The sequence below is a fragment of the Plodia interpunctella genome, chromosome 1, assembly GCF_027563975.2.
Source record: "Plodia interpunctella isolate USDA-ARS_2022_Savannah chromosome 1, ilPloInte3.2, whole genome shotgun sequence".
NCBI lineage: Eukaryota > Metazoa > Arthropoda > Insecta > Lepidoptera > Pyralidae > Plodia > Plodia interpunctella.
The window spans coordinates 5180541-5195965 of NC_071294.1; the positions used below are offsets into that span (position 1 = coordinate 5180541).

At 34.9% G+C, this 15425-nt stretch overlaps 1 protein-coding gene across 3 annotated transcripts; it reads right to left on the minus strand.

The window, feature by feature from the left end:
- Positions 1-767: 767 nt before the first annotated feature.
- On the minus strand, positions 768-8271 carry LOC128675128 (uncharacterized protein). 3 transcript variants are annotated; one of them, XM_053754423.2, is made up of 5 exons: positions 7831-8270; positions 7198-7313; positions 6116-6628; positions 3961-4227; positions 3179-3319 (listed from the first exon to the last, which is right to left on the minus strand). In XM_053754423.2, the coding sequence occupies exons 1-4, from the start codon at positions 8147-8149 to the stop codon at positions 3988-3990; spliced, it is 1188 nt and encodes a 395-aa protein (XP_053610398.1). In that variant the 5' UTR covers positions 8150-8270; the 3' UTR covers positions 3179-3319; positions 3961-3987. The 3 variants fall into 3 exon arrangements, with proteins under 3 accessions (XP_053610481.1, XP_053610398.1, XP_053610307.1); XM_053754332.2 differs by having other exon boundaries at positions 3180-3319; positions 3965-4227; XM_053754506.2 differs by lacking the exon at positions 3961-4227 and having other exon boundaries at positions 768-3319; positions 7831-8271.
- Positions 8272-15425: the final 7154 nt, after the last annotated feature.

Sequence of the window (15425 nt, forward strand, 5' to 3'; positions counted from 1 at the left end):
GACGGCTACCAAATAAGAGGAGCTTCAATTGGAATGTCTAAGACATTCACCGTACTCCCCGGACCTTGCTCCAACAGATTACCATTTTTTTTCGAAATTTGGATAACTTCTTCCATGGGAAAAAATTCGACTCCGATAGGGCAGTCCAAAGCGCCTTCAAAGATTTTATTGATTCCCGTCCTGGTTTTTTTAGTAAAGGGATCAATGAACTACCGATGAGACGGCAAAAGTGCATAGATAATAATGGTTCTTACTTTGATTAAATAAATATATAAAAAATATATTAAAAAATATTCGACTTTTTGTTCCTCCTGTACCAAACGCCAATTTCATATGTAAGGACCTAATATATATCATTAAACATAATTTGCTACTGAGAGTCTGTACCCCTGAGTTATTAGCGATCAAACTATAAGGGAGTCTATTTTACTTTTGATTTTTTTTGTAGAATTACAATTATAGGGACGTAAGTAAATCTATAAAATGTATGTATTGCAGGTTTTTTGTCACTATATTAGGTATTGAGGTGTGCATCAAAGAGGCATCAGATCAAAATTTAGTCCAGCTGCCTATTCAGTATACTTGAGACAAAACCTGCAATAAATAGGAAAGGCCATCCAGGAAAGGTACGATCAGAGTTAGTGGAAAAAATATTAGAATTTGAGATTTCAGTGTTTTGTACTAAGTAATAAGCATCTTTTATTCATAAACAAAATATTTATTTTATTGTTATTTCACTACACTAATAAAAATAAAGAATACAACAATAATGTATAAATTATATGTATATTATATATCATTAACACAAGTTTCATAATCGTAAATATACGTTTAATTATGTTACAGACGAAAGAATATTATTTACTTATAAGACCTTTCCTTCAATTTTATGATGGAATGTAGACAATCACAAAATTCAGTTAGTCGTATACTAGATACGCATTTATTAAATACATGCTAAGACCACGTAGTAAAAGCTTTTGCTTGAATGTGAAATTTATAAATTCCTACTCTCCTCCTGCTCCTTCAGTAGTTAGTCGGCGTCGTTTAATTTTATATATTTCATATTATATAAGTACATTTATATTAATTTTAATTAAAATGCAAAGCTTCGCTACGAAGTCTCAAATATTATCGGTTTTTCATAACAATGCAAAGTCGGGCCGGAATGAATGAATGAATGAAAATAGAACATGAAAACTATTTTTTTATTTATTTATAAAATGAGAAGATTGAAATTCTTTGAATATTTTGCATTCTCTTGGCTTGCTTTGTGTTTGTAAGCACAAATGAATTGTTAATCTGTCACTACCACTTGACTATAATACAAAATAATCTGTTGTACCTATATACATATACTGGTATCTATGTTAAAATTGGAAAAGTATGATTTGCATAACGGTGTATGCTTGTGCGTGGCCGGCTTGCGAATGAAAGCCATAAGTTAACTATATTGACAACATCCCCATTTAAAATATTTTGGCAAATCTATTGTATTTTCCTTGACATTTCTTAGGCAATTTGTGTTTAAGGTAGCTAGGATAACTACTTTAACTAATTACGTTAAATACAAATAAATCAACCCTTAAGCACAAATGTAGGATGACCTCTCAGTCCTCCCACAAGTAATATACAGGTATCATTTTATTATTAATAAATTAATGTGTAAGCCACAACACAAGCAATTAGCTGATTATACGTTCAATTAACAGCTTAGCCTTTCCACTAACAGACTGCTGATCCTTGGGCCATTCCATCAGTATTGGTGACCTTAATGAACATGTGGCTATATATATATATATAACTGACCACAATTTATATGTAGTATATAAACAATAAGTATCAAAGAACAATAAGTATAAAGAAATCGCCTTCGCTGAGAATTGAGAAAGGCTTAAGTACTAAGGAATTTCATAAATATATTCACGAAAGTAATACAATTTTTTTAATATATTAAGGCATTTCACAAATCTAATATTTTAAAAGGAAAGTTGGTAGCTCATTATTATGTACTTACAAAATTGTGTTTATCAGGCCATACTGTTTGTATAGTCCATAATAAATCAAAACTATATACTTATACTCCTAAATTCGAGCCTTAGATTCCCAATTTGTGATGTTATTTTTAATAAATATTTTCGATATGCTGACAGAGAAATTGGTACTTATTTGATATGGCTATATTCGATATGAATATGTAAAAATAAATGTACTAGATCTAATCCGCACCAGCTGCATACATCCCAGCACTAACATTTATTCTTACAAATACAATCAACTATTTTATGGTAATTGTGAAAAAGAATATTATAATGTGACCACAGGCCTTCCTGACATGTGGTCAGACTAAAACTAGGGAATATATACTTAAAACTAATATGTTACATACATTACATCAGTACATCATCTTACCGACGAGAAATTCACTGCAGAACATAAGCCTCCGCCTATATTCTCCTTGTAAAAGTGACTTCAAATAGAAAATGTTAAATTAAAGCATGGAATAGAGTAAGCTTTACTTAATTTGTGTAAATGAATTTGGTATTGTTAAAAAAATATATATTTAAAAATATGTTTAGTTTCTTGAAAATTTGGCGACAGATTGCCCCAGTCGTCTAATATTTAACGCGACGGACTATAATTTATTATGTCAAGTTTGACTGGGTTTGATTACGAGACATTTAAGAGTTGTGATGATCTATTTCCGAAGTCGATATTATTCCAATATAGTATATATAATAGTGATGACTGTACTAAAGTAAATCTTAATATAAGAACGAAACTTCATTTTTTATCAATGACTGGTTATTAACTAATTGTTATTAAACATGTATTACACTTATAGACATTAAAAATTAGTAACAATAAGTACAGTTATGATAAAGCTAATATTAATTCACATACTAATATAAATACTTATTAAAAATTGTGTTGAGCAGAATAATTGGACGGAATTGGTCTGGCTAACATTAAATGGAATATTTAAAATTTCTTACATTTCTAAAATATTAAGGTAAAAATAAATATATTATTATTTTTCACTCACAGTGGACGGATTACATTTTCATTTCAATACTTTGTATTTATACATGATTATATTAATATTTTAGTATAACTGGACATTTTGATTGGGCAAAGTGAAGAATTTTGCGATGCCCGCCGGAGGTTTTGTTTGCAGATGTTCTTCTATGAATTGACATGGGCAGACATATTTTGGTCCATGGCGCCCCGGCACTGTGCTGCTGAGATTCAATCTATTTTTAATGGCGTACGCCCCCCACCGAGCCACATACCGTAGGTACAGCAGCGTCGCCCTCTCCTGTAAAGATAGACATTACATATCATTTACCAACCTAATCATAGTTTCAATTCTAATTAAAAATATTGTTAGGCAGATAGTTTGTACATAGGGATTTTTAATTTTTAATAGAATCTGTAAAATAGAATCGCTTCCATCGGAAAAATTAATAATGTGCATTCTATTTTTATCTTTATTATAAAGTTCCGTCGAGATCAATAAAGTAAACTCACCGTTTTATTATGGACATAAAATATGTTAGGTACATAAAATATGTTAGGTACATATCTATGGGACATGTTTAAAAATATTAATATTATAATAATACAAGATCAGAACTAGCATAACTGCATAACTTAACATTCTGTTTTACTCTAATAATAATAATAGAAACCAAAAAGCATTTATTTACGGAGCTAATAGCATATGGAATCTTTATCTATTTCCTAGTATAGAGTCTATACTATAATTCTACGTGCTGAGTGGAGACTAAAGGGGAATGCTATAGTAATGCAATAGTAAAATAATAAGTAACTTATATGTTGAACCATTGGACATATAACACGCGATATAATGTGAAAGTAGTTATGTCTGGTCTAGCTAGCACAGACGCGCTCAATAATATAAATATTTTCATTAATATCAATTAAGCATAGTCTAACTTGCCAAACTTGCAGCGGTTGGTTGGGTCAATCGAGACCGCGTCGCCTGAGCCAATTGTTGCAGCAGGGGCAACAGGCGCGCGTATCTTTTGGTTCTTTATTCCGCAATATTTCTTCAACGTATTGACAAGGGCAGAGCGCATTGGTTAAATGTCGCGGCGCCGTGGGGTTTCCGCCTTCCTCCTCGAGGGTCCAGTCGAGCCGGCGCCGGAGGAAGTCTTTGCCCCACCGCTGCAGGTAACGCAGGTACACCTGCTCTGCCATACCCTGCACATTCATATGCCTCGCTTACCCACTAAACTACTAATAAAATGTACATAGACATGTTTATATTGGAGTGTACATAATAGGTTTAGTTAGCATAATTAACGCCCTAGTTCAGAAAAGAACGAAATATTTACAAATGTTTAATTTATCTTTTCCTTTTAGGGCGTTCATTAATTACGATCAGGGGGGTCGTAATTACCGACCCCCCTCTTCTTCAGGTGAGAAGACGTGAGATTGTGCTCGACTTTGTCAAAATTCTCGCACACGAGTTTGGTTGCTTTTTATGTCGACTCAAGAACTCGTTAAAAGTCAGTTAAATACATTGTTTTGTGAGTTGGTATTTGCATACTGTGTGCGTTTGTGTAGGTATGTATAAAATATATGATGTTAAATAAAATTAGTTTTACAAAATGTAGTGTGCAATTTTAGGTGTTAGAATAGTAGCATGCTAAATACTAGCGTACGTAGGTAGGTACGTTAGTATTCAAATTAATTTATTTCTTTAACAAAATGGTACATCATTTTAATGTGGTTGTGACCTCTAAGTGAAGTACACCTGTATCAGGAGAATAATATAGAAGTATATCATTATATCTCTTAAAATTAAAGTTTGGTTAGCTATCAGTGAAGTTATTTAAAAAGCTTTACAGAGTTATTTTTAAAATACAGCAACTTCGCAGGACTAGATATCATAAACAATGATTTGTTAATTCGTTAAATTTCGCTCATATACAAAAAATTACTTTTCCCGCGGCTTCGGCCGCGTTTATTTCTTGCGTCCGCTCGTAACTTAACAACGTATCGGGATTTAACCTAAACCTAGGCTTGCCAACCGTCCCGGATTTTCCGGGAGCGTCCCCCTTCTGGGTCAATTTTGGGGGTGGTCCCGCCATGACCCCTTGCGGGTTGCCTTTTGTCCCGGAAATCAGTGACCGCTCGTTCAAGTTGTACACATACATTCGTATTTATATTTTTCTATTATATGACTTAAAAAATACCTACTAGTTGTTCGTCGCGAACACAATATTCTTACAAAATTGTGAATATTTCAAAAACGACTAAACCGATTTTGATGCTCCGGAAATCCTTCGAGTTGGCAAGCCAACCTTTTTTAGTACTTATAAAGAAAAAGAAAAATTCTAAAAAAAATGTTTTGGTTTCTATTAGTCCCATGTAGACCTCCATATTTATTTTTCTATAATATATCGGGACGGCGGCGGCGGTAATGCGAAGGCGCAAACATAGAAGTAACCGTACAAATGTATGGAAGGATCAATTCATGTTCCTGAACATGAATTGAGATATGTCAAAGGCCAACTCATAAAACAAACATTGTTGTGTATGTATGATTTCGGCTGCTGGCGATGTTGCTGGTGTTGTTTTAAAAATAACCAGACTAAATAGTCATTTGAACAGTTCCAGAGACATTCATGGCATTCTCGGGGCCTGGACAATAGAAGAATGAATAGGAAAAAATGTACACTCTTTTGTATAGGTAATTGCACATATTAGTTGGTTCCAATTATTTACAACTGATATTATCAGGCAGATAGTATGGCCAAAATGTTAGTTACAAAAATGCATTTGAATGTTAAGGGTATGGCATGGCAAACAATGGTCACACTGCATGTCCCTTCCATATTTTGGTTTATAGATTCATATTAGATACATTACTCACATAGGTATACCCAAAACTGATGTTTTATTTCACTCTAATAAGTTAAATAGATACTACCCACTGGCTTTCATGCAGAGGTATTTCTTCAAATCTAGTACCTAAGTAGTTCCAGAAGATTCTTAAAATGTTGTTACATAGATTATTAGTATAAAATCTATCTTTCTATACTAATAATTATAATTTAACTGTACTATAGATTAACAAATATACCTGTTTCCTAGACAGTCTTGTTGACTGACTTCCTTGGATAACTATATCATTGACCGTGACATCAAGCCTCTGTTCCCAGCCTTGCATTATGGACTTGCCTTCCTCGCTTTCGATGAATTGTTGGATATGAGCAATACATGGCCCCGAATCAAAATATATGAAACACAAGTTCACTTTGTGGCATGATATTTTTCCTCTATCATCTAAAGCAAGTATTAACTTGTGTTTATTGAGCAATCTGTTGACAGTAGCCATGCATTTTTCCATGCCTTTTGAAAGTCTCAATTTGATCCACATACATAAAAATATGGCAGCTGCATTAAGTATCAACCATAAAACTCCTAGTGAGAACAGTATCAGGCCTGTGAGTCCAGAAAATAACAGGGACAGCAACACTATGAATGCTACACTGACCCAGCAAACCAGCACACGTTTGTAGCAAATGTTGTACATAGTAAATCTGCCATCATTCACAAGTAGTTCCATAGCATGGACATACTCTTCCACAGTGAGCTGAAAATTAAAAAAAAATCTTTGTGCATTCTATTTTTCCCATTCCTGTGAAAATTTCGGAGAATTCTCTTTGTGACTACAGAGCAGAAAGTCCCCATGGCACTTATATATATACCAAGTTTCAACTTTTTAAGATCTAAACCATTGTTAAACACACAGGTTAAACAATTTAATTTTATTCCTGAGGGTCATGGTCATTATGTAGAATGTAACACACATAATGATGTCAAGAAAAAATGAATATCTTATTTTATTTCATATGAAAACAAATCTAATCATCATCTATCTGTTGATTTTGTATACCAACATAATATAGTATACTTTGCTTCAAGATAGATTCACACTAATAATATTGTTATACCAATAGGTATAAGGTTTTGTTCTTGAAAAGATAAAACATAATAGACATAAGTACGCTTGTTGTACTGTATATATATTTTAGCTGCACAACAAAAATAGGCTGCTAAGAAACATGTGTGCATAATATAGTCTGATTTATAATCTAATATTTTAAATTACTGTGTGTAATAATGTTGTGCATAGAATTCATCATATAAAGGCATACTTACAGTAAGTCCCTGTGCCATTAGTTCCTCTGGCACTAGCTCTGGACGAAATCGAGCTGGTGTCACCCATGGCCATTGGCTATTGACTGGTAGCAGTGTCACTATAGTGTCACCATTACCTAAAAGGTTTCATAATTGGTTTGTTATTGTGTATGTGTATATATGAATATCTCTTAAAGCCAAAATAAAATCATTTAGTTGATTGTATTAAATGGCATAAGAGGTAAATTATAGGCATAAATTGCAAAATGGCACAATTAAAAAGATAGAGCAAGACCGAATATGAATCAAAAAAAGGAATAGTTCAACAGCTGCTCACACTCTCATTTTTCGGAGCTCACAGGAATTCATTCTATAAGTCTGGAACTGGCTTAAAATAGTTAAAAACAGATGTTTTAAGATTTCATCACACATTCTGTTTAATAATTTATATTTCAATTAGAGTTCAATTTTATGATTTTTATGATAAATAGGTCTGTAATTGAATTGCAATTGAGTAACAAGTAACAAAGGTCCATCTAACTTAGCATTATTTTCAATTCATTAATTAAATTTTTCTTTGAATATTTCCATAGTAAACAAAATAACTGTGTTGTATAATAAATAACATTTAAAAAGTGATCATGATAGACTTACAAAATCCACGATGAACGTTATTAAACTCAACATTCTTTGACAAAGTGCTAAGAGTTACAGGTTCTATATTTCGATCTCCACGTTCAAGGTTCACATGTACTGATTCTGTATTCAAAATTGCAGGTGCTTGATTCAAATTGATTTCTGCGGAAGTAGAATTTGCAGTAGTGGGTACTCCTTCAGATACATGATTCTTAGGGATATTTGTTTGTGCAGATTCGTCATCAAATTTCACCCAACCGACTCTAGTCGGATCGTGCTTGACGTTGCCATTGGATTCATTTATTTCTGTAGTTTGATTACCTTTCACATTACTCATATTAATAAGAAAATCTTGGAATAGGTCACCTTTTTCTCACAATAAAAATTTGATGAGATGAGATTTTTTTAGAGATGTGAAATTAATAAGCACAGCAGCACAAAAAAAGATGTCTGTCAATGTCATTCTATACGTCAGTACAGTAGATGTTTTATGTTAAATTGACACTGACAGCTATCATTTTCTATCCCAAACATGGATTTAAGGACTCGACACATTTCCGGGTTTCCGTCCCTGCCGTGTGCGTTACTCCAACTAGAAAGTATCTCCTACAGAAATATGAATAGAACCTATAATTAGTGCCTAATTAGCTATGTATGTGTCCGGCATAAAACATTTGTGCTTGTTGTAGATTCTTTTTAATGGAAAGACGATTTCTGCTGGAGTAACATTGTTCTAGAAAGAACTAGAAGAATTTTAAACTAATAATCGGAGAGAGAAATATTGTGTGAGGATTTTTCCGGTCATTGTGTTGCTAATTACACGTGTTCGAGATAAAATCGTGATATAATTACATAAAATGCTTGTGAAACTTAAATTTTCTGTTTGTGTTGTCTTGGTGGTGGTACTAAGGTTGGTATAGTATTATAATTTTTCCCTCTTGCCCATTGTATAATGGGCAAGGAACCTCCTGATGGGGGAGACCCCCCGCCTCCTGATGTTGACATGTGCGAGGCTTCTACTAGTCAGCTGAATAATCAGGAGATTAAAACGCCCAGCTAACTCTGAAATTTCCCATGAGGCTAAAAAAAGCTCTCCTCCTTTGATTCAATCCAATCGACGTTTACAAAACCGGGTTATGAAGAGGATTCAAATTTCCAATATAGTGATACTGACCCCGGATCATTCGTTGTCCACGTTTCACGCACAGATGCAGACCAGTCTACTGGACTTATTATAAGAGTGTTGAAGTTTGCACAATTGATGCATAAAAACAGAGTACCCGGCATTGTTGAAGGAGGTGTAAAAGCGGTTAGCCGCAGTAAAATTAGTATGATATTTAAATCCCCTAAAGATACCAATAACTTTGTCAACAACCCCTTGCTCTCAGAAAACAATTTATCAGCTATGATCCCAAAATATTTGGTGTCCCGAATGGGGGTTGTTCGTGGCATCCCCACAGATTGGTATCTGGAAGAGGTAACTACCTCTACTACTACCACGATATTATATTACGATATTATCTACTATCCACGATATTATCTACTACCACCACGATATTATATTACGATATTATCTACTATCCACGATATTATCTACTACCACCACGATATAATATCGTGGTAACTAGGTACCACGATATTATATTCATTCCGCGAGGCTCTGGTCAGGTAATTAAGGCCAGAAGGCTAAACACGAAAAAGCAAACTGACTCTGGTGTTTCCTGGGTTCCATCAACTACATTGGTCTTAACTTTCTTAGGTCAAACCCTCCCAGAAAAAATCTTTTGTTACAGCTCATCATCAGTATTCCAGATCTTACTCTTGCTTCTCCTTCCATAGCTCCTACCCTAACTTGATCAGTTCTCCCCAATGCATATGGTAGTGATCATATGCCCATTATTACTACCCTTTGCTCTTCTTTCAATCCTCCTCGCCCATTAGAACCTCTTTTGAAATATAGAACTCAGCAAGCAGATTGATCAAAGTATGATGATCTCCTAGACAATGAACTTGAACCTTTGCTGAACACAGATCCATCAGATCACGTATTAGCTTATGATCAGTTTATTACTTGTATCCATACTGCAGCCAAAAAATCGTTTTCTGTAAAGATCCCCTCAAAAAAAATATCTTCACCCCCTTGGTGGGACGGTGAGTGCACTGCTAGTGTTGAGGCGCGTAAGAACGCCGAAGAAAAATATCTCTCCAGGGTCGATATGAATAGTCACCTAAACTACCAAACAGTTTGCGCTCAGACTAGAAGATTCCTATCCAAAAAGAAAAAGAACGGATGGTACCTATTCTGTGAATCTCTTTCACCTCGAACCCCCCCATTCTCTTGTCTGGAAGAAAGTCAAAGCGTCTGGCAGAAGGCCTTCTAGGCAACAATCCCACTTCTAATGATGTTTCTTCTCCTTGGATAGAAGAATTTACTGATAAATTAGCTCCCCCCTATGTTCCGAACATCGATTGTTCTCCCTCCTTTTATTAGTAGTATCTCCTTCTGATAAAATAAACGATGAATTTTCATTTGCGGAACTTTCCTGTGCGCTAGATAACTTGAAAGACTCGGCTCCTGGTATCGACGGTGTCCCGTACTCTGCCCCATGTACCTAAATCCTTCCTTCTTAAGCTTATCGACCACTTTTTCATATCCGGTAACTTTCCTGAGTCATGGAAGACTCAAATTATTATCCCTATTTTAAAACCAGGTAAGGATCCCTCTGATTCTTCATCCTACAGACCCATTGTCCTCAGTTCAGTCCTTCTAAAAATTCTAGAATACCTAATCAAAAACAGCCTTGAGTGGATTGTAGAAAATAGGAATCTCCTCTCCGAATCACAATTTGGTTTCCGCCGCTCCAAAGGTACCATGGATAGTCTAAGCATTCTTAGTACCTCCATCCGCACGGCGTTCTCTGATAATGAAAACGACATCGGTTTGTTTCTTGACATATCTTCCGCCTATGACAATGACCAGCCTCCTTTACTCAGACAGAAAATGCTACAGCTGAGTATTCCAGAGAGACTCGTCAATGTTATATGCAAAATTCTTATGTCCCGTTCCATCTGTGTTCGCATTCATGGATCCCTTCTGTCTCCTCGGCGGGTCTGGAAAGGGTTGCCTCAGGGTTCTGTTCTCAGCCCTCTTCTATATAATGTGTATACATACGATCTAGATCGTACAGTCTCTAGTTTTTGTAATATTCTCCAATATGCAGATGATAATGCAATTTTTTCTCGATCCGAGAGTTTTTCTGACGCGTCTGATGGACTCAATTCTGCATTATTTTATTATTACCTCAACAACTGGTTGGACATGCATGGTCTATCACTTTCCGTAGGTAAATGTAGTGCAGTAGTTTTTATTCGAAAAAGGAATATTCCCTCCATCAACTTGTCTGTTAATGAGCTGCCAATTGAAATCCGCAAAGAAATTAAATTTCTCGGAGCCACACTGGATTCTAAAATGACTGGCCTAACCCATCTCAATTATGTTTCCCGGAAAGTCGAACAAGGTATTAATGTTCTTCGTGCAGTCTCAGGAGTCCGCTGGGGTTCTCACCCATATAGTCAACTTCTGCTGTATAAAGCCATAGTCCGTAGTCATTTTGACTATGGCTGCTTCGTCCTTGAGCCCTGTAGTAAAGTCGCCCTATTGAGATTTTGCTATGAAATTCACGCGGGCGAAGCCGCGGGCAAAAGCTAGTTATAAATAAGTAATAAATCTGTATAAAGTTTTATCATTTCTTCAGATAATTAACATAATATTGATAGTCAGGTATTTATTACTAAAATCATCAATACGTTTTCATATATTAATAGACAGGTGAGTAACGTACGCTATTCCGCTTAGAAAAGATACTGTATCCATATCATTTTTTAGGAGCAAATGTTTTTGCTCGCGATCATCTTCAATTTAGCTCAACACGCGAAGAATCAGTGTCGATTTTCACGTGATACGCCCTACTTGAGATATTGAATAAAATATATTTTTAAATTCAATTCAACTTCACTTGTAGCGGGAGCTAGGTGATTATGCTCGACCGCCACAAAGGGAAGATCTTCCCGCCAGGCTAGGTGTTGCGCCTGGGGAACCGTACGGCTCCGACGGTGTCATGTCGGAGGTTGTATTTATGCTTCCAATCGAAAACGCCCATATTGAGTCGACCGTCGTGCCATCTGTCCGTAGAGTCCTGGATCACTTGTGTGGCTTGTTATTAGTTGCATTTGGTCGGCTTTTTACATCTGCGCCGTTGTGCATGTGGCGTGGTAGATGTCGCCACACACTGTCAAACTTTATGAGAGTCCGTCAACAGCACATCAAGTTACCCTACCCTATATAAACCTCTCTGGCATGGCGGCGTGGTAATAGCGGCGAGTTTGCAATGAATTTGGGTAGGTTGATGTGCTGTTGACTGTATCTACTTACTAAGAAGTGAAAAAAACTTGTATAATCATGGAATTAGTAGGTACTCCGACGAAGTCCGTACTAAATCCATAGTAAATATACCTTATAAAAATACAGCTACAGCATACTAAGGGCCTATTACGCAAAGCTCAGCGCAGATGGCGCAACTGGTACAACTAAGGTACACAAACATTGCCAATGAAGGCAAAAAGCGCGAATTTTCAATATTGTTGCAGATTTACGACCAAAAATACCTTCTACGCAATCGTGATGCGAGTTTAAACTAAGTCTACTGCCGGCTTCCAAAGCGCAGGTGAAGAAGAAGCGGCGCAACAAACTTCACCGCAGCCTTTTCTCCAAGGACGTCAATTAAAAAATATAGGTATTATACATATATTAAAAATTAGGAGGACGAATTTACATCATTATTAACTTTGGCCAACCGATGCCCGGGGACAGACATTTTATCTTTATTACGTAAGGCTCTATCAGTGTAATCACCAACTTTTTTAAATAAGTTTAAATTTTTCTGGACATGCATAATGTTGTCAAATATGTATTGAGAGGGTAAAATTAAAATATTAATATCTTTTAAAAAATCTCTAAGGGATTTCGTTCTCCTCAAACCATATATAGCACGGATTGCTCTTTTTGTAAAATGAAAATAGTGTTAATGGTGCTAACACTCCCTCAAAGTAGTATCCCATAAGACATTAAGCTATGAAAATAACTAAAGTAAACTAATCTAGCAGTCGCCACGTCCGTCAGTTGTCTGATTCTCCTAACTGTGAATGCCGCAGAACTAAGCTTTTTAGATAGGCCATTAATATGAGCGTCCCATTGCAGTTTGGAATCAAGGTAATTCTTAAGAATTTAGTGTTTAGTACAAAATCTAAGCTTTCTAAGCTTTCTCCATTCAGAGTCACGTCGACGTGAGCCTGCCTAACATTGGGAAGTGTAAATTTAATGCATTGGGTTTTATTTGCATTCAGCAATAAGTTATTAGCAGAAAACCAATTCGAAATGGTAGACAAAATACGATTTACATCATCAACATCTTCGCTATGGCGGTCTACTTTAAAGATTAATGACGTATCATCAGCAAACAGCACGATGCCAGCCTGCTTTTCTACCATGTATGGCAGATCATTGACGTAAACTAAGAAGAGTAAGAGTCCCAGAAAACCTTGTGGTACGCCAATTTTTACATTGCAACCATTTGATTTAACGTTATTAATATCAACAGTTTGTAACCTATCTTTTAAGTAAGAAGCTATTAGCTCAATTGATTTAGAATTAAAACCGTATTGACTAAGCTTTCGCAAAAGTGTTTCATGATCAACACAATCAAATACTTTAGAAAGATCACAAAATACTCCAATGGCATCCTGTGAGTTCTCCCACGCGTTGTAAATATGAGTGACAAGAGCCACTCCCGCGTCATTTGTACTTTTTCCGGCAGTGAAGCCGAAAAGATTATGGGTCTTAAAATGATGTAGCATTTGATTGAGCATTATCTTTTCAAATACCTTGCTTAATACGGGTAATATGGAAATTGGTCTATAATTGCCAAGCTCAGATTTTTCACCTTTTTTGAATAATGGAATATATTTCATTAAATCTGGAAAAGGACTTTGGTCAACACATTGATTAAATATAAAAGCTAAGTCTACAGCAATGTCATTGATTATATTTTGAATTAAACTAACAGACATACCCCAATGATCTTCAGAATTTTTAAGATTTAGCTGTTTAAAAGTTTTAATGATGTCACTAGGTTCTATGTGTGAAAACTTAAATTTAGATCAACCTACATGCAGTGACATTAGTATTTTTAAGTAGAGATACAGCATTACTAGGACTTGAATTTATATTAGAAGTGAGTTCTAAGAGGTATGTTAGTAATATAATTTTCAAATAAATCAGCTATTTCTTTTTTCGAAGTCGTTTTTTTATTATTATAATTAATTTGTGGAATGCTTTCTTTAGATACTGTTTTACCAATTTCTTTCATTTTGTTAGAAGCCTTATTAATTTTATTTTAAATATAATTAGATTTGGCTTAATCACATACTTTTTTGAAAATTTTTGAATAACATATTCTACGAAATTGGTATGGAACCTATATTGTTTTTGGGCATATAAACCAAAAAGATTTTGTCTGCTTTTATATATACCAATGTAGCCCATTCATTAAACTTTAATTTGTTATGCTGCTTTCGCTTTCGCATAACATGGCGGACTATGGCACAAGTACCTAAATTTTTGATTTGACAGGTGTTACCTTATATAAGCAATAAGAAAAATATGTTTGCCCTTTTCTTATTGTAAAAAGTAAAAATGCAAAAAAAGACAAAAAACATATATTTAACGCTCTGTCTGTACCATAATTATATTTCGGCACATAAAGAAAAAAAAATATCCAAAATCTATGGAGTAACCACTTAACAACTTAGATTTATTTTATATTCGATTTATATTTACGCACTCAAATTGTTCAAGTCAAGCGTCCATTTTGCAAGTGTTGCTAGAATAGTGGAAAAAATTTCCCCGATTTTTTTATTCTTGATGTCGTTATTTTGTTGGGAAAATATCTTCATGATGATAGGTCTAAAGTTAGATAGGTAGTATTCATTGGCAATAATATAGGTATAAAGTAAAACCAGTTGTTCGCCGCGAACATAGACCTCGCGAACACAATAAATTTTTGATGAGTTTATACAAAATTGTGAATATTTCAAAAACGACTTAACTGATTTTGATGCCCCACGAACTTAAAATTCTATTGACAGATCCTACATACTTTTTAAATTTCATCAAAATCAGACCAACGGTTCGAAAGTTATCGCGTTACAAACATTTTATTGTATGCATGTTTGTATGTATGTATGTTTATATGTAGTTGCGATATAATTTTTATACTTTTTTATTCCAAAAAATATTTACATTTTGGGGTCAATTATAGGCCGCTGGAAATATGCGGGTAAGAGAGGCGGCAGGCGGGAAGTGTTTTCGTGACACTATGCTCCGTACCTACTAATGTCGTCGATTTTTTTCTATAACTATTATCTAGAACTATTTAATACATCTATGCCTACATTATATGTCAGTAGATACCATGGAGTTAGTAAGTACTTGGTACGGAGTACCTACAAATTCCATGGTAGATACTTCGAGAGTACCTCCCTAATTACATTCAATG

What these genes read in the sequence shown, in the direction of transcription:
- LOC128675128 (XM_053754423.2), bottom strand. Translation starts at nt 8,149, where the DNA reads ATGAGTAATGTGAAAGGTAATCAAACTACAGAAATAAATGAATCCAAT. An exon ending in TAACGTTCATCGTGGATTTT is followed by an intron (nt 7,314 to 7,830) that starts GTAAGTCTATCA and finishes GAAACCTTTTAG; the next exon opens with GTAATGGTGACACTATAGTG. An exon ending in CAAGACTGTCTAGGAAACAG is followed by an intron (nt 4,228 to 6,115) that starts GTATATTTGTTA and finishes ATGAATGTGCAG; the next exon opens with GGTATGGCAGAGCAGGTGTA.